This window comes from Netta rufina (assembly GCF_964035555.1).
Source record: "Netta rufina genome assembly, chromosome: 15".
NCBI lineage: Eukaryota > Metazoa > Chordata > Aves > Anseriformes > Anatidae > Netta > Netta rufina.
In genome coordinates, this window is record NC_140138.1 from 9,841,064 (window position 1) to 9,859,227 (window position 18,164).

An 18,164-nucleotide genomic window follows, 5' to 3' on the forward strand; every position below is an offset into this window, starting at 1 on the left:
ACTGAAAAAAGAGTCACAATTACCAGTGTGAAATCTTTATATCTTAAGAGCAAGAACTACCCCGCACGCACACTTTCTGGTTTGAACCCAGAGCCTCTTAGTATGGCAGGCACTTCAAAGGAACTTGTAACTTTCTCAGCCTTGATATGCCATGAGTGCAAGATTTATTGTCAATTACAAAGTCAGGTTTGGCATGCAATTTCAATTTATACCTGTTTGAGTGCTTTATTTTGTGTTAGAACACTGCATTTCTGTATGTTGCAGTAAAAGCCTCTTCAACCTTTTAAATAGAAGAATGTATTGAAGCTAAAACAACTTATTAAAAAAATTAGGCAGTATATGGCAAGCCATATTTGGTACTTCCTCTGACATTTTGCCAAAACAATTTTGCTGGGTTTTGGAGCTTCTTACAATTCCTTAAACCAGCAGCTCTTTTAGCTGAGACAAGATGATGTACATAATTTGCTGGGTTCTGTCTTTCATCTTTTATTGGCAAATCATCATAATTCTTACTACGTTAAAGTAACCCCTGCATCTATTCTTGCATGCTGGTTCAGGAAATTCCCAGCCCATTGTGTAGGGCTCATTAACCCAATAACAGCCGTTGGAGGGTGACAGCCTTTAGACTGGCAGTGGTATGATTCAAAATTGAATTGGAAACCTATAATTGACCTGGAGATCCCATTACAACTCTTCTGAGCCTCTCAGAGCCCATCAGTTGACTCTCTTGATTGGCAGTGCCCTAATGAGCTAATCATGCTGAGATTTTCTTTCTCCCTTTACTGAATTTGTATAATAAAACTATTGTCCTCTTCCCATCTGGTGTCTAAGCTAGGAAAATGGTAATTGCTACACTAAAGTTCAAATCTGGAGCCAACTACATAATAGTAGAAAGATTAAATTGTATTAGTTAATTGTTATTTATCTTTTTACTTATCCATCTTCAGTGAAACAAATTTGACTTACTGCATTTTCATGTGATGTAAATTTGTTTCAAATAAGATTTAGACTTCGTACAGAATAGGTATCACTGATAATTGTAAAATGAATCTTGTTTTTATGTATCAGTTTAAGAAGTTCTAACAGTGCTGCCTTTTTGATATTTTAGTAACAAGGTGATGTTAAAGAGAATTCTTAAATGACTAACCCGGTTACATATTAAAAAAAATATATATTTTTTCTAAAATACACACATTGATTATTATATACTATTTAACGTGCATATTAAAAGCTGTTCCCCATTAACAGGATGATTTTTCTCCTAAAAATGGCTTTACTAATTTCTTTAGGATTTTATAATCAGTTCCTACTCAAGTTCTCATGTTGTAACACAAGAATGAAGCCACTTTCTTGCTTGCTGCAATTAAGAACTCTAGCTTAGCTAGCTTCTGTTCATGCTGAATCTAAGCTTCTGTAAAATCTAAAGACTTAGCAATTTTTACAATTCTTAAATTTAAGAATTTAGTTTGGTGCATGGCTGACTTGAAGATATGTATATTAAAATTATTCTCATTCTATAACTAAAATTATGGGACTAGTGGTCTTAGTATTCAATAAATAATTTATAGAGACATAAAATTGCATAAATTAGCATGTATAATTTGAACATTTACAGATAAATAGTTAAGAAATATTCAGAAATCTAACATATACATTATCTGTTATAGTGCACTGACACTTGAGGATGAGAAAAGAATGTTAGCAGCTTTGATAAATGGATTCATAAAAATGGTGAGTAACAATTGTATGCAACTGTTGGCGAGTACCTTACCACTTGGATTTTCATGAGTTCCCCATGAGAAACAGGTGCCTATGTAACTAAATTAGAGATCGTACGTGACTTGCCAAAGACTGTTGAAAACCCCAACCAGCGCATTTTAGTGACATAAGTATGTGAGTGTTGAAAGAAATATACAGTGGCGAAGCTGGCATGGTGCAGTATGCTAGTTTAAACTGTATGTGTATATTTAATTTTTCTGCTATTTTTTTAATCTCATGTAAAACACACTAAGTATTTAAAAGCTAAACAGTAATTAGTCTTTATATTACAGCCTCAGAGAGATCATGCTTTTGTGAAATCCCACTACCCATCCCTCAATGAGACCATTTATCTCATTTACAAATGAGATAATTTCTATCATTAAATCAGTAGTCCCGCTAAAACTCCAGCTGACTTGAAATTAATTTTTAACCCTTCCCTCCTACTAATCCCTGTAAAATCTTTTGTTCCTGTGCCTTGTGTTTGAGATGTCAGGTTGTTCTAGGGAGATGTTTGTAAGCTTTTGTTGTGGCTCTTCTCATTCTATAACCATGTCTTTTCAATCTTGCTTTTCTTTTGTACAGTAATAGCTGACAGGCTTTGTCTCTACTTGTCCCCTTTATTCTTTGTTGTAATTCTATGAATTTATCTCTAGATGGTTGCTTTCTCTTCAGTTTTCATATTTAGCTATATAATAGAATGTTTTTAATATATTTTTTTTTCTTTATTAAGGGTTATATGCAATATAATGTACAATTTTCTTTAAGAGGATTTCACACATTGAATAATATTTGATGTGGCTTTACAGTCTGGGGGGAAGAGTGGAGGGACAAGAATCCCAGAGCAGCAAAATGGTACAATTTTTAAACAAGCCTACGTTAAGATATGGAGAGAAAAGTAGTTGTAAGTCATTCTTACAGCCAGGCTTTTTAGTGAAAAATGTTATATTTCTAGAGAAGTTTTCTTAAGACTAGGGCTAGAGAATCAGCAGTTGCACAAATATAAGAAAGGCAAGGCAGTTAGGTCTGTAACACAAGATTGTCTGTAACACAACACAATCTGGTGCAGATCCTTTGATCTTTCACTGGATGGACGAAACACAAGTTTTTACAGAATTAAAAGGAAAATTCTTTCACATGCGACTTGAGAAATGAGGAATAATGCAACCATTACTCTTATTAGAAAAAAAGTGATCCATTTGAATCCATAAATGTAGACTGCCTGGAGACTGTTTCTCTTGCTAGGCTTTTGATTGACAGCTGAGACACTCTAGCTGACAGTGCTCAGTTTTGAAATCCGAAGGGTTGGAAGTAGGGCGTTCTCACACAAGGGCTGTTTTTGACTTTTCTTTCCTGGCAGCGTGCAAGGCTACAGGCTTTTGCCATACGATATAAACATTTATTAAATAAACTTGAGGAAAAAAACTCTTTTCTTACTGGTATGCCTAGTTACAAAAATGATCTTTTTTTTTTTTTTGAGGCCCTGTAATGACTGGGAATTAGACATCTGAATACAGATTCACTGATTTATTTCTGTTTTTTTTGTTTTGTTTTGTTTTTTGTATAGTCTATACTAACCCTATGTTCCTAGTTCCATAGTATCATGAATTCTGCTAATTTTGAAACTACTTTTCACAAATCTAGGAGATAAATTTTGATTTTTGATAAGTATTTGTTTTATTAAGTAGACCATGTGGAATATGAACAAAAAAAAATCAGCAAAACCTTCAGGTTTAAGTATTGGAAAGCAGTTAAATGCTTGTACAATGGTAAAATGTATTTTTGTTTCTTCTATAGGTTTCATTTGGCCGTGACTTTGAACAACAGCTGAGTTTCTATGTTGAAGCCAGATCAATGTTTTGCAATCTGGAGCCTGTTCTAGTCCAGTTGATTCATGTAAGCTATAGTTTATCTACATTATCTTAATACTTAGGGTTATATTTGCAGTTCTCTCATTCCCTGCCCAGATTATTGTGCAGTGTTTGAAGTCTTTATATCAGGTGTTTTAAAAGTAGGCTTTGATCTTGTCTCTCATTTTTATCACCCCAAATTCTCTGAAGTTCTTGCTTGACTCTGAAATTCAGATGCATGGTATCATTGCAACAAAGAAAATTAGCTATCTTGGGAGAGATTTCATGGCCAATAAAATAAATAGTACTTTTATGTATTCGGAATTTGGGTTCTCTCTTCTATAATCCTCCATCTAGGAGAGATTAGACTGTCTCTGGTCTGCAGACATAGTCAGAATCCTGCTGTGATTGGGAAGCTTAATTGCTTTTCTGTATCGAGTCACATGACAGGTGAGCACTTGCTGCATCTGATTCCTTTGTATGATATGATAAATCGTATATCCTTTTAAATCCTGTTTTGTTTTTGTTTTTTACTAAATGAGTTTGCTAGAAATGGTGATTTCTATATTAGGAAGGCGATGATGAGAGAGCACTTTAGCTGGGAAACAAGGGATGATCTAAATGCTTGAATAAATCAACAACTCTACCTTGACAAACCTTCAGAATCACATTTGCTTTAAGGAACAGTCACTGGAATTCTCAAAGTGAAGAGGAAGTAAAAACTAAATAATACAGTGGGAACACCATATATGGGTTCCTTTTGACAGTTTCTGTTCTCTAAATGCACGCAGTAAAATGTGCAGTTTATTTGCAACTGACCTAATAAATCTGTGCATTTTTCTTAATGTTCTGCTTTTGTTGTTTTTGTTTCTTTTTTTTTTTTTTTTGTACATGTGCGTGTGTAGTCTGTGAACCAACTAGCAATGGAAACAAGAAAGGTGATGAAAGGAAATCATTCCAGAAAGACTGCTGCATTTGTCAGGGTAGGTCTGAGTCCAATAAACTTTGAGCCTGCCTTCTAAGCAGATAAGGTCCCTTCTAAACTAAGTCATTCTATGATAAGTGCTCCTTTTGATTTTCATGCTTCTAAGTCTCTGCAGTTACTGTCATATGAGCTTTGAAACGCACACAGGCTATTCAAGTTCTTTGGATTCACATCTTCTTGCCTGAAACATGTCAACTAAGATGAATTTCATCTTCACGTACTGTGAAGGAGTTTGCATATGCTATGGTTAATGAATGGATTTTCATTGACAGCACTTGCATATGATGTTCTGGACAGAAAATAGCTAAGGTGACATTGGCCAGGTTCTGTATGCCTGGGAGCCCCTTATTCCATATATATGTTTGGGCTGCTCCAATAGGTTTACATCAGCAGCATGTTGTGCTAGATCTCCTTCCTCCCAAATGTACACAGTGCCAGTGCTGTGACCTGTTTGATACACAACTTGTCGCTGAGGACCAGACCTAACTGCTTTGCTAGTTAGGTTTTGGTCATGAGCTACATGCTGGTTACTTCAGAGGGACTGTTAGAGCTAGAGTCACAGATTAAATTTGGACCTAATCTATTAATAATAACATTAATAGTAAGTATAATTATTGAAGTAGTAAAGAGAAAATTGAAGTTGCTGATTTTGGACTTAACATAATACTAGCTGTTTAGGGAAAGTCTTTCCATAAACTGATTTACAGATTTTGTTTCCTAATCAGGTATATAATCAGTAATGACTGCTGTAACTTCAAGTAAGGAATTTTGTTCATTTTTTATTACTTTATTTGCTTTAGGCTTGTGTTGCCTTTTGCTTTATTACAATTCCATCTCTGAGCAGTATCTTCACACGCCTTAATCTGTATCTACACTCTGGACAGGTTGCTCTGGCAAATCAGTGCCTTTCACAAGGTAAGACGAGTTAATTTACTTAAAGGTTTTCGATTTCAGAAGTATTTCTAGCTGTGAATAGTAACTTGGTTGAAAACATAAGTCATATAAGTATATTTATTATGTAATTAAAATACAGCCCTTTTTTTAAGCACTGTTAAAGTGAAAACTTATAATATTAAAGCAACTCTTCAATTTCAACACTAATTGGGTTGAGTAAATAAGACAGCTGACACTATTTAACATAGTTGTGGATGTGAGGCAGGTTGTCCAAAATTAAATAATTTTAAAATTATGGAAACATATTTTTTTTCTCCTGCATAATTGTCCAAGCACTCTAATAGCAAATAATGTGCTTTAACCAAACTGTCAAAGAAGAAACTAGTTAATCTGTGTAGTAGTGCACAGGCTGATAAAATCATGGAAAGAGATTGAAAAGATTTAAAACTTAGGCTAATGATACTAAAACTTGCTATCAAAACACAGAAGTGATAAACACTCAGCTAAAGATATGCCCTGTATCAGAGGGAAATGAAGAAGTAATACCAGATAATGTGAAGAATGAAAAAGGTATTTTCTTTATTTGATCTGAATTATTGGCTGAAACAGGGCCTGAGTATGGTTTTTGGCCATCCTGTTTGTTCAGTCCTAAGTAATTTGAAATTCTGACAAAAGGTGATTTGGGGAAAAAACTAAGCTACTCTGACAACAGTATGAGCACTACGTATGTATCACTGTTTCAATATGATCTTGTTCCTGTTCATATTGCAAATGAGAGACAGTTACCTATTCTGAAAGTCTTCTCCTACCTTTAACTGTTTCCAGTATCTCTATTTTCCTTTTCAAAATGTTGTCTTTCTACTTTGTTTTGCAATTCTAGTATCAACTTGAAATGTGTCCTTTCCAATGGTAAATGCTTTTTTATATATTTTTTTCAATGTAATGGTGAAAATAACACACAGGATTACTTTGCAACATCCTTTGTTGTTGGCTATTAATTCTGTGTTTTAGCTCTATGCTTCTTTATGAGACAATTAAAAACATCTTTGCTGTGATGATTTTAACCTATGACCACTACATCTTTACTGTCCTTGTGTGTTCTGCACTTGTTTCATTCTGCTCTTACTGCTACTGTGTTTTGTTGTTGTTGCTAGGGCTCCTGCAATGAATATTCAAAATTCAGAGTGAACTCTGTGTGTGCAAATAAATATCTGTATATTTTTTACAAGTAACAGTTGATCTGATTCTGAGCCACCTGGATTTGACATTGTGCACAGGCAATTTTGATATTTGGAGTTTGCATTTTTCCTATCAGGCTGTCCCTTTTGTATCCTTGATGGCTCACCTGGCTGTGAGTTTGTGCTTGCCTTGCGTCACTGGGGTATGGTGGGCCAGATAATATTGTGCTGCTCTGCCACGTCTGAATATTTATGGTTACTGAAGCAGAGGTCAACTGGGCATTCTTTTGATGAAAAGAAGCATAGGCTGAGTGTATTTAAGTCTTGTTAGCTAAGCTTTGTTGCTTCAAGTCACAAAAGATTCCTATGTTTGTCAGAGGAAGGTATATGAACGTAGTAAAGTTGAAATTGTAGCTGCATTTTTTTGTGCTCTGCCACAAAAGTCATAGGTTAGACCTTTGGAAAGGCCTTGTCTTTGGGAAGTAAAGCGAGAATGCTTCAAGTGGGTTTAACTTGCCAGAAATTAGATGCACGCAGAATATTGAAAAGGATAGATTTTCAAGTAAGGAGATGCATTGGAATTTGGTACGGGTCCCCCAGTGGAAATGTCTGAGATAGCCTTTTAATACTGCTGTAGGGAACGTACTGTAGGGACTAAATTCCTGTTTACGTAGAGACAGAGCAGGGATTCATTACCCAGCCTGACTTCTGCAATGTTGTATGAATGAAAGGTGAATATATCTTTTCATTCGCTTACTTGGGTTTCCTTTTCAGTTTGATGTTTTCCAAGCTCTGCATTTACCAGTAAATTCCAGCTGCACAAACAAGCTGACTTAGGATGCTGATTACGACTTTTTAGTACAGGATGGCTGTTGTACTTCTTTGTTTTGAATGCAGTGCTGCCCGTACAGCAAAGGCGAGGGATTTAGAGTAAAGCTTTCTGTTGTGTCCAAGTATGTTGTGCAAATAAAAGATCTGCAAAGTTGGTTGTTGTGAAATTAGTATTATGCAGTTTCATTGTACGTAACCGAATTTACCAAAACTGGGCTCTTTTCTTCCTATAGTGTTTAGTTTAATTGACCAGCTTTACCTTCTCCATTGTATCAGTTTTTGTTGGTGGCGCTGTGTTGCAGTGCATCTATTGTTGGAAACAAATCCAAAGCAGTTTTTCCATAGTATTCAGTCTTTGAAGACTGTGCTTTGCTCCTGCTGAGACCAACTCTGATTAACAATTTTTCAATTTCTGAACTCCTTTTCTGCTATTTTTGTGATCCAAGTCTTGCCTAACTGAGACTGCTGGGCCCCAACAACTGTCTTTTTTTTTTTTTTTTTTTTTCTTTTTCAGTGTGAGAGGTTATGAATGTGCACAGCTGTTGTCTGACTTGTGAATGCAGTGCACTCACTAAACAATGAATAGGCATCCTCATTCTGAAATCTCTTAAGGTAGCAGGTGTATGCAAAGTCAGTCTCTAAAATACATATTTATTAATGACTGTATTCTGAATTTTAGACTCACAAGCTAGAGAGAGAAACATTTAGCCAAGCTCAGTTTTTGTGGAAATGAAGCACGTTCTAAACTGGTGGATGTTCAATAACTTGGTTCATTTAGCAAGGTTTTATTGTTGAACACTTTTTTGCTTCCTTAGAAAATTTATTTGGGGCATAATTTGTGTTCAGAGACATGTCATTTGCATGAGTAATTTAGCATTTGTTAAACAGACAACAGTGGCACCAGGCTTCGGACATTTTTCTGAGCTATCATTGCATGTTCTGGTCTATTTTAGTTAGCTAAAGTGTTCTTGAAAATTACTTTTAACACAGTTTAATCTGCATCTCAACTGAATGTGTTTCATGTGTGTAAGAAGTAATGATTAATTCATAACAGCAAATTCAAATCCAGTCAGCTAACTGATGCCAAATAGACGCTGATCTATTAAAACCAATGCGGCATGAAGTTTTAAGAGGGTGCAGTTAATGAGAGCATTAGGATAGGAAGTGAAATCTTGTCTTATGTGTAACCTTTATTTCATTCCTGATCGGAACTAGCTTAATCAGTTTAAAATTGGGAAGAGAAATAAAACTGGAAGAAAATGTACCTGATCTGATGGCTCAGTCAGTAGCGCGGCATGCATATGTGCATGTAGTTTCTCTTTAAAAATTCCAGCTGTTGTGTTTAGCAATTAGAATTCTTGGATTTTTTTATTTTTTTTTTTAGCTTTAAAATCCTTCTGGGAGTGTAGTTATTTCAGTTGGTTGAGTTTTCACTTAAATATGTAATAAAAATGAATTTTACAGGGTAGACTTCTGTAGATAATAGGATGTTTTCTCTAAATTGTTAATGTATCTAACTTGAAAAGGGAGTAAAGTTACCTCTTGGGGTAGATAAGTATTAGAACTGTAACTGTCACTTTTCTTGGAATAGATCTGCTTTAATACAGGTGAAACTGGGTCAGAAACATGAATTTGTAGGTGCATGAAAAGGCCAATATTAATAAACTGACCTAGTACGCACCTGTTAGCATTCAGAGTTTTGGCAGAGGACAATGAAGAATCTAAAATGACAAAACTCATTGCATGATTTGGAGATGTAGGCTCAAAAAGTGCTTACAAACTGATTTTAAACCTAGTGTGTCCTATAAAACCAGTGGGGAGAGGACTGAAATTAAAACTAATCTATCAAAGAAAAACAGCCTTATTTTTATTTTGGATCAATTCTCCAATACAGTGTTGTAATACCACATCTGCAGAGAGGAAGGACACAGTCTGAAATTGACGTTACTGCTGGAAAGAAATATTCAGAAAATGACTTCCTTAGTTAACTGCACAAATACAAGGAATTTCCCTGAACACAGATCAAGTATGTAATATTTCTGCACATCAAGCATATATGAAAATGTCAAAGAATCCTGTGGACAATGTGGGCTTAACATTTGGTTATTTTAACTTGACTCATAGGTAAAAATATTGAGATGAATTGTTACAAAAGATCCTGTGTCTGCTTCTGAGGTCCAGCATTGGATTATTTTTTTTTCTTCTGGAACTTCTGATTATTCCTTCTCTTCAAAAAAAAAAGTCTTTACATCTTTACCGAGCCTTCCAAGTGGGTCTGTCTCTTACTTACTTGTTCTTCCCTGCAGTGATAACCTGGAACAAATGCTGGAAAGAACAGCAGAGCAGGAGTAGGGAAACAGAATTAGCTTTCTAATATGTTCTTTGATTGTACTAAGCTTTTTTTGGAGGGCTGTCTAGTACAGTGAGCCTTCACCCAGGTGGATGTCTGTCCAGGTATGCTGTTCAAAATGTATTAAATATGAATACCATCTCTTTTGTCTCCAGCTCACAAGGAGTGCTTTAAAAAAAATGAATCTATAATTACAGAAAGTTTTAGGGGATTTTTTTTTTTTCCTGGATCCGTTACTTGCATCTCTGGAGAGCCTATTAAGAGCCCACCCCGGGAAGAAGGACACTAGATTTTACAGCAATTGTGTGCGCTTTCTCTTTTTTATTTTTTTTATTTTTTATTTAACTGAGTCACAGAACTGTGCTTTGTAGAGGCACGCTGCCAGCATAGAATAATAAATTCTCATCAGTCATGCTTTCTGTCACAGGGAGTGCTTGGACTAAATTGAGATTAAATGCATGCTTCATTGTGTCACTCTTCTGGATTTTGAGACATAGGTATTATTTTAATTGCACATATTTCCTCCCTGTGGAAATGCTGCTTTTGGCTGTCAAAGAACAGACAGCATGATTTTAATTATTGGTCACAGCATTCAGCAGGTGGGTAGAAATGACGCAACTTTCTGGTAATGCATGTTGAGTGGTGTTTTCATCTTAAAGGCCTGTGAAATCCTTGCCTCGCTTCAGAATTAAAGTAATTAAATTGATTCTGTGTGACTTATTTAAAACATAATGTTGTCAAACAAAAATTTGATAAAAATGGAGAGTCTGTCCCCAGAATCAACTGATGCATATATTTGCTTTAACAAATGCAGATTTTAATTCTGAAGCATACAGTGCTTAACATACGTCTAAATATTCATTGGGCTGTTTTTTAAATGGAACCAGAACACATTTTCACTAGTGGATTGCAAAATTAATTTGTTTTCTACTTCAGAAAATGTTACTTTTCCATGAATATTCTCTAAACATGCCAGGCTTCAGCCACACTTTGGAGAAAGAGTATTATGGAATTAGTAGTGAGTATTTTAAAATCGTACCCATATCATATTTTAGCATACTTTCTCGGTAATATTAGAGAAGAATTTTATTAGTAAAATTTCCTACCTAATCTAAAATCTTTATAGATGTGAAGAATATAAATAGAGAGGATTTGACATAAAGAGTTTAAAGAAAGAAGAACCTAAAGAGTTTTTTCGAGTTACAGTTAGATTTGAGGACTTCCCAGGAACATGAAGGAAAAACAATAGTTGTATAGAACTGTAAAACCATTTAGGTTGGGAAAGACCCTTAAGATCATCAAGCGCAACCATCACCTACTACTCAAGTCCTCCAAATCATGTCCCGAAGTGCCACGTCGCACATCTCTTAAACACCTGCAGGGGATGGCGACTCCACCACTTCCCTGGGCAACCTGCTCCAGTGCCTGACCACTCTTTCCGTTAGGAAATCCTTCCTGATATCCAGGGTAAATTTCCCCTGGCACAGTTCCTCGTGTCCTCTCACCTGTCACCTGAGAAAAGAGACTGATGCTCATCTCAAGGCAATCTCCTTTCAGGCAGTTGTAGAGTGCGATGAGGTCTCCCCTCCATCCCCTGGAACACATTCCAGCAACATGATGTCTTTCTTGTAGTGAGCAGCCCCAAACTGAACAAAATATTCAAGGTGTGCTCTCACCAGCACTGTGTACGAGGGGGACCATCACTTCCCTAGCCCTGTTGGTTGGACTACTTCTGATGCAGGCCAGGATGCCCTTGGCCTCCTTGGCCACCTGGGCACACTGCTGGCTCGTGGTCAGCCGGCTGCCAACCAGCACCCCCAGGTCCTTTTCTGCCGGGCAGCTTCCAGCCACTCTTCCCTGAGCCTTTGTCGCTGTATGGGGTGGTTGTGCAGCATGATGTGTCCTAGCCTTCAGCTGCAGCTGGTCTAAATACAGCCTTCAGTGCAGGGTGTCTGGGGACCATGGTATTTATTAAAACAGATGGATCAATCCTTATGAATTTCAATTTGTAACCAGTTTTTACTTTTTGGCCTTTGTAACTTCATGTGGGATTGAGTTCCACAGTCACGTGCTACTTGGAAATGTACTTCACAGGGATTTTGGGGGGATTTTCTTGAAATGTGAGTGCAGCTGATCTACTAGTGATATTTTGAGGACATCAATCATTCTCAGTTCATTTTCTTCATTACCTATGAGAAGCTGAAGTTGATAGGTTCCTGAAGAATTTTTGTCCTTGTAGTCTTTTCTAATGAGGAAAGAGATCCATGCCGTAGCACCTTTTTAATCTTCTCTTTATCCTTTTGGAAATGGGAAGGTCAGGACTGTATTGTAGGTAGAAAAGCACATCAGCTATATAAATGATATAACGGCACTTTAGTTTTCCATGACTGGCCTAATGATTCTTATAATTGCTTGCCTTTTTGACAGCTGTTCAGGGTGTGTTTTTCAGGAAACCAACCATAATGACTCCAAAATCTTTCATGAGTGTAAATAGCTTATTTAGAGCTTATCTTTCTATAGTAATAGCAAGTGCTGTTTCTTTCCCCACATGCCTTGCTAATATTAGATTTCATCTGCTGCATTATTGCTCAGAATCATGAGCTCCATCTGCAACTCCTTGCAGTCATGTTCCGGAGTACTCTGCAAACGTTGTCACCTCCCTATCCACTGCTCTTCCCAGCTCATCAGAAGGATGTATCTTTCTGCAGAAGCTTAAGGAATTCAATAGTCATTTCACTCCACTTAGAAAACTCTTATTCCTGCTCTTTTCCCCTTGCACCCCATCCTTTATGAAGTTATGAATCCTTAAGAGGACTTCCTTCTTATCCTTTGTCACCTTAGGGTAGGATTTTTTCTTATTTTTCTTTTTAAAAGCTTTGTAAACATCCAATTATTTGCATTGGCTGGATCGCTTAACACAGACTTCCAGGTTCTTTGGACAACTTCAGGGGTTTGAGGAATGATTTCTCTCTGCAAAAACCATGACTCTTCAATGTTGTATCATGGTGGGGCTTTTGATTGTTTGTTTGGTTTTGGTGGTGGTGGTTTTGTTGTTTGTTTTTTAAACTAGTGGTGTTCTCTATAAAGACTGATGATATTTTACTGTACAGTCTTTAGAGATTACATGGAATTTAGAGAGGCAGGCTGAAATTTGTGGTTGTATTTTTTATGTCCTTTGTTTATGTGCTTACTGATTACAGCTTAAAAATAAAACATTTTTTACAGTGTTTTTGGTCTGACTGTATGATGTCCCTGTATAACATTAGGCCTCTGTGTGCCTTTGTCGGGAAGTACTAAGGCCTTGCGAAAATCAGTTTTATAATCAAGCTTTTCCTCAAACTGGCAGTAGCAAGCTTCATCCACATAATTACATCTCTGTGTGTGGTTAATTCATAGTATGGATTAACGTGGTACATTCCAGTTCACCAAACAGCAGTGCATTCATTTTCTTATTTCATCTTTGTTACTTCAAATAATTCTTTGTAGTTTCTGGATTGGGAGTGATGTTTAGAGGGTTTCAGTACTGGAAATGTTCAGTAACTCAATAGCTCAAGGGCAGAACACATTTCAATAAAGTGAGAAATCTATCAGAGTGACCTCAGCAATGTTAAGAGAGTTCCAAATGTTTGCAGTGCTTTGTCATCAAACCAGTGATGTGCTAATTTATTTAAAAACAACAGCAGTGAAAAACCCTGCTTGCTTGCCATTCATTTTTGCACTACAGTACAAGGCTTCATTGAAGTTCTAACATCTATTGGATGTGGAAGCAAAACTTTAGAAGTATTAGGGTTGGCTTAACAGTATTGTAGGACATGAAGGTGATAGGGGATGCCGAAGATGTTGTATGGTCCCTGCTTTTGTCCTTTGGATGGACTTAGCCTTTTGTAACTGTATCTGGGACTAAAAATAGTTTGTGTAGGTATGTCAGACCTACTCACTTTTACTCACTGAGGGCATACTTCAGGAGCTTAATTGTTTTCCCATCTCTAATGGCTTTGTTTCTACCATTTTTTTGGTGTTTTTTTTTTTTTTTTTTTCTTTCTGCCTGCAGTCTTCAATTAGTACCATTTAATTGTCTTTCTTAGATGCAGAAAATACAATAAGCTAATTTTTTTGTATGCAAAGATTGATACATAGAAATATATGGAAGTGAGTGTATTTTTGTGGTTGCGTATTATTAAACAAACATGCATGTAGGTACCATAATAAATACTGATAGAGCAAAGCATTAACAGCATTCCCACTTGTTTTTTTCTGTAGCAGAATATTACTGTAAGTGCTGTCTTGGGTGTGACTGTAAGTTTCCCTAGCCTGAAGGTCAGCATGTAAGCTCGGGGGAAAGATGTATAGGATTATGGTCAACCCAAATGAAGGAGCTGCACTGAAAGGATAAATTTAGCGAAGCGTGAAGTTTGTCATGTTCGGTGCACTGCACAAGATATTAACAGCAGTCTGGGAAGACTTTATCATGATGATTTGTTGTAATGAACAGGCTGCTCTCCCCTTAACCAACCTAGCAGTGGTTCACTTTAGAAGCAGGATCCTACTTTTGGCAGGTAAGAATACAGCATCCCTCATTGGAAGAAGCTTTTTTCATTTTTTTTCTTGTTTTGTTTTTAATCAAGAACAAAACATCGCTGTGGCTTTTAAGATTGCTTCTTGCACCTTTTGGAAACCAGGAAAAGCTGGTGCGTGGTTTTATCTTGAAGTATGTCTACAGTAATAGCTCTATAAATTGACTTTTAAAAGATGCAGAGAAAGCACTGTTGCATAACCTCATAATTGATGTAATTCAGAATTAAATACTGATGTTTTTTCATACTTATTAAGAAAATAGCCAGTGCTTCCATGACAACTTACTAAATGAACTTTTACTCCAAACTTGGAGCATGTGATACATGCTCTGTCACTTTTCCACAAAACAATAGGGAGGTAGTGTTTGGCAGACAGTTACTTTTCTGCAAAATCTTTAATAAAACCTTTGTATTAACATGAATTCACTTTCTCTTTGCTTCTTATGAAGCGCACGTACCTTGGTTGTGTATGCTTTAGGTGTTCAGGCACAAGGGCAATTTTGTGGTTAGCAAAGGCTGGCAGTACTCTCAACAGAATGAACGTATGCCCCTTAGCCAGAACTTCTGGATGTGCCTAAGTAAAATGTCGTCATTGATAGAAAATGCAACTAACTGCTTTTATGTTGTATTGCTTTTTTGGCTTACCTTGCTGCATTGGGGTCATAGAGGGCGAGGCAAAGAAGGAGAATCCAAAGCAAGGGAGCCAGAGCCCTGCAGTGTTGCCTTTGTGCTGAGGCATGACAATATTTGAGTACTTGCAGGGGGCTCTGTGGATGCGACCAAGCAGCAGTGGTGAGTTTGAGAGGAAGGCAGTCAAATGGAGACAGCAGGGATGCAGCAGCCCTGTGACTGCTGTGGGTAGGGAAGAAGATAATGGAAGCACTGAGGATCTTGTTGCAACGACAGGGACTGCTGAGCTGTCTGCGGTGTGTACAGGTTTCTCCTCATCCCCGGCAAGCCACTGAAGTGGGGCTGGGAGTGCTGCCGTCACCAGCAGATCTAATGAGGTAGCTCATCTCAACCAGGGAGGAGGCAGTTCTTATTCTCAGGAATGTCAGGAGGCCAAGAGGAGTAAATCAGGTCAAATTGTGGTTGTTCATAGCAAAGACAAGAGGTTTTAGTTTGGGGCTGAGGTAAGTTTTGAGGAGAACCGCTAGGACTCTGGTGGTTGGGAGAGCAGGTGTGAGGTACTCTGCAGCTCTTCTGTTTCGCTGTGGAGACTGCTGCACAGATCATTCCTGTCCTCTTACAAAACAACTCAGAAGGCAAGTTCCCTGCACAGACATGCATGCTTTGGCATGCAGACTATTTTCTGAGACATGCTTTCTCATTTGTCTGGTCATATGTTCTGATTATATGGTGATGTGGGCACGTACATTTTTTTTTTTTCTTTTTTCTTTTTTTTCTGCAGAGACAACTGTGGAAATGATAGCAATTCATTTACTTGAGCTAGAACGAACATCTGCTGCTGCTTCCCTTCCTCTAATAAAGGAAAGGACAGATCACTTACCTTCCTTTGGGTTGCCTGTGTAAACTAATATGTTCTTTGAAATAAATAAAAAACATTCCTTCACCTCAAATTAAATGTGCAAGATAAAAGAAAATACGAGGTTTGAGTGAAGGAGTCTGTATGCAGGCACTGAGAAGTTCAGAAGTTCTCAAACACTCACATGCTGAAGCGAAATAAGAGTCAGAAGAATTAGTTTTTCCAAAGCACATGTTTCACTGGTATTCCTCATAAGCTTAAATTAGCTATCAGATGGTACTATATTTAGCAAATTTGCTTGGAGTATCATGTGTTCAAATGAATTTTTCCAGAGCAAGCTCTGCTCCTGAAAATGACCATGCATGCTTGTTAGTGGTTTTCTCCATCCCTGCCTAACACCTCTTGTCTTTTGCCAAGAATTATCTTTGCTAAAATTTGGTTTCATGGCTTCGGTCTGTGTTCTTGTAAAATAAAGATGAATACAGCATTAACTCTGACGTATGCTTCCAATTATATAACTAAACATCTGGAAAGGGAATATGACTAAATAACTTGAATGGGACTTGGATGTTTTGAAATGTAGCCAAGAAATTGCAAAAGAATGCTGCTGTCAGATTTTTTTTTTTATGAACTCTTAGCATATATAGCTGCTCTTCTAGGGTAAGAGGAAAAATCTTATTGTTTTAGTTTGAAAATATTAACTTAGAACATCTACTCAGTTTATGATTAATGCTATCAGCTTTTTTTTTTTTTTTTTTTTTTTCCTGTAGGATTAAATTGGCTGTATTTCCTTAGAATTTTAACAGCCTTTGTGAATGGATTAGTGAACAAGTTAGCATGATCTAATATGTACAACCCCACCGCCCTTCTGGTTCCCCATTTTTCTGGCACAAGCATTTCTTTAGATAAGTTTATTTTGAATTGTGTGATTTTATTTTGTTTTTATTTTTTTATTGTTTTTATTCCATATATGCCATATACTTGAAACAACAATGTCCAGCTGTTAAGCAAAGTAGAAGAGTGTTAAATTCAGAAATCTCCAGTGATGTAGGAACTTCTGTTGGAAAAACAGCATTGCTTGAATTACTACAGATTTTGACTGCTGAGTCTTGAGTTTCTTTACAGTTAAGCATATGGTCATTTTTTGTAGTCTATTTGAAACAAACTGTAAGCAACCATCAGATCATAGGCTTGAGTGCAATAGCAGTTGGAGTGATAATAGAGCAACTATATTTTTATTTTGTAGCTGATGCTTTTTTCAAAGCTGCAGTGAGCCTTGTTCCTGAAGTGCCAAAAATGATCAGTATCGATGGAAAGATGCGACCTTCTGACGCCTTCCTCTTGGAATTCCTTTGTAACTTTTTTTCCACATTATTGGTTGTTCCGGTAAGTCACTTTGTGTGTGTGTGTGTGTGTATTTGTGTGTGTGTGCTGTATATAAATAGCACACAGCCTAGTCGACTTTCCTGTTTAAAAGTTTACTGTAGATTCTGGTTTAATTTGAAGTTCTCTCTTTATTGTACAATGAGACAAAAATGTCAAGTTCCTTGAGCATTATCTGGAGTGTGCTGCCTCACAATTTTGGCCAAAGAGCGCTGTGCGCTGAAGCCATGGGTGTATTAGCAGCTAATCTTTATTGAATCTAGTCTTCCAGATTTTCCTTTCCATGTGTCATCAAAAAACGCCTCACCACAAGTCCAGAAAATGCAGCATTGTTGGTTAAAAGATGAGGAAGAATTGTAAACTAACCTGAAAGATCTGAGATAAAACTTACATAACCAAGGTATTTTGTTGACCGTAGAGAAGGAGGAGAGGCCTCTGTCTCACAAGATTTCATTGCAATAGAAACCAAACACTTGAAGATTTTACCTCCTTCTGTTAACAACTCTAGCCCTCTCTGAGAAGATTCTGTTTTCCCTGCAAGGATTGGTTTAGTATCATGGCGTTTTATTTTATTTTATTTTCTTGTGGCTTTTTTGTTTGTTTTAAAGTTTGAAGTTTGTTTGTTTGTTTTTTTCCCATCAAAGCAAGTAGGCCTTTCCTCCTCACAGTTTCCTCTTTTATTCTCCCTTTTCTTTGACTACATGTTCAGTGAAGTAGCATAGTGTTACTGTCTGAATCCTCATAATTAGAGAAGCTTATTCTCCTTTTTCCAGTGGAAAGGGGAATTTTCAGCAACGTGGAGGTGCTGTGTTGTTAAAGGGGAAAGGCTCATTGCCACCGCAATGTGTCAGTGTAGTCCACTGACTAGAGAAGTA

The 18,164-nt window shown here is 36.9% G+C and overlaps 1 protein-coding gene across 2 annotated transcripts in view; it reads left to right on the forward strand.

The window, feature by feature from the left end:
- The window catches only part of VPS35L (VPS35 endosomal protein sorting factor like), a 55,313-nt gene that overhangs the window by 26,696 nt on the left and 10,453 nt on the right, over positions 1–18,164 (forward strand). For both annotated transcript variants that reach the window (XM_084296303.1, XM_084296304.1), the window contains 5 exons: positions 1,668–1,731; positions 3,556–3,654; positions 4,514–4,591; positions 5,394–5,508; positions 17,153–17,292. In XM_084296303.1, coding sequence (XP_084152429.1) covers positions 1,668–1,731; positions 3,556–3,654; positions 4,514–4,591; positions 5,394–5,508; positions 17,153–17,292 — 496 coding nt within the window. The remainder of the gene's footprint in view (positions 1–1,667; positions 1,732–3,555; positions 3,655–4,513; positions 4,592–5,393; positions 5,509–17,152; positions 17,293–18,164) is intronic.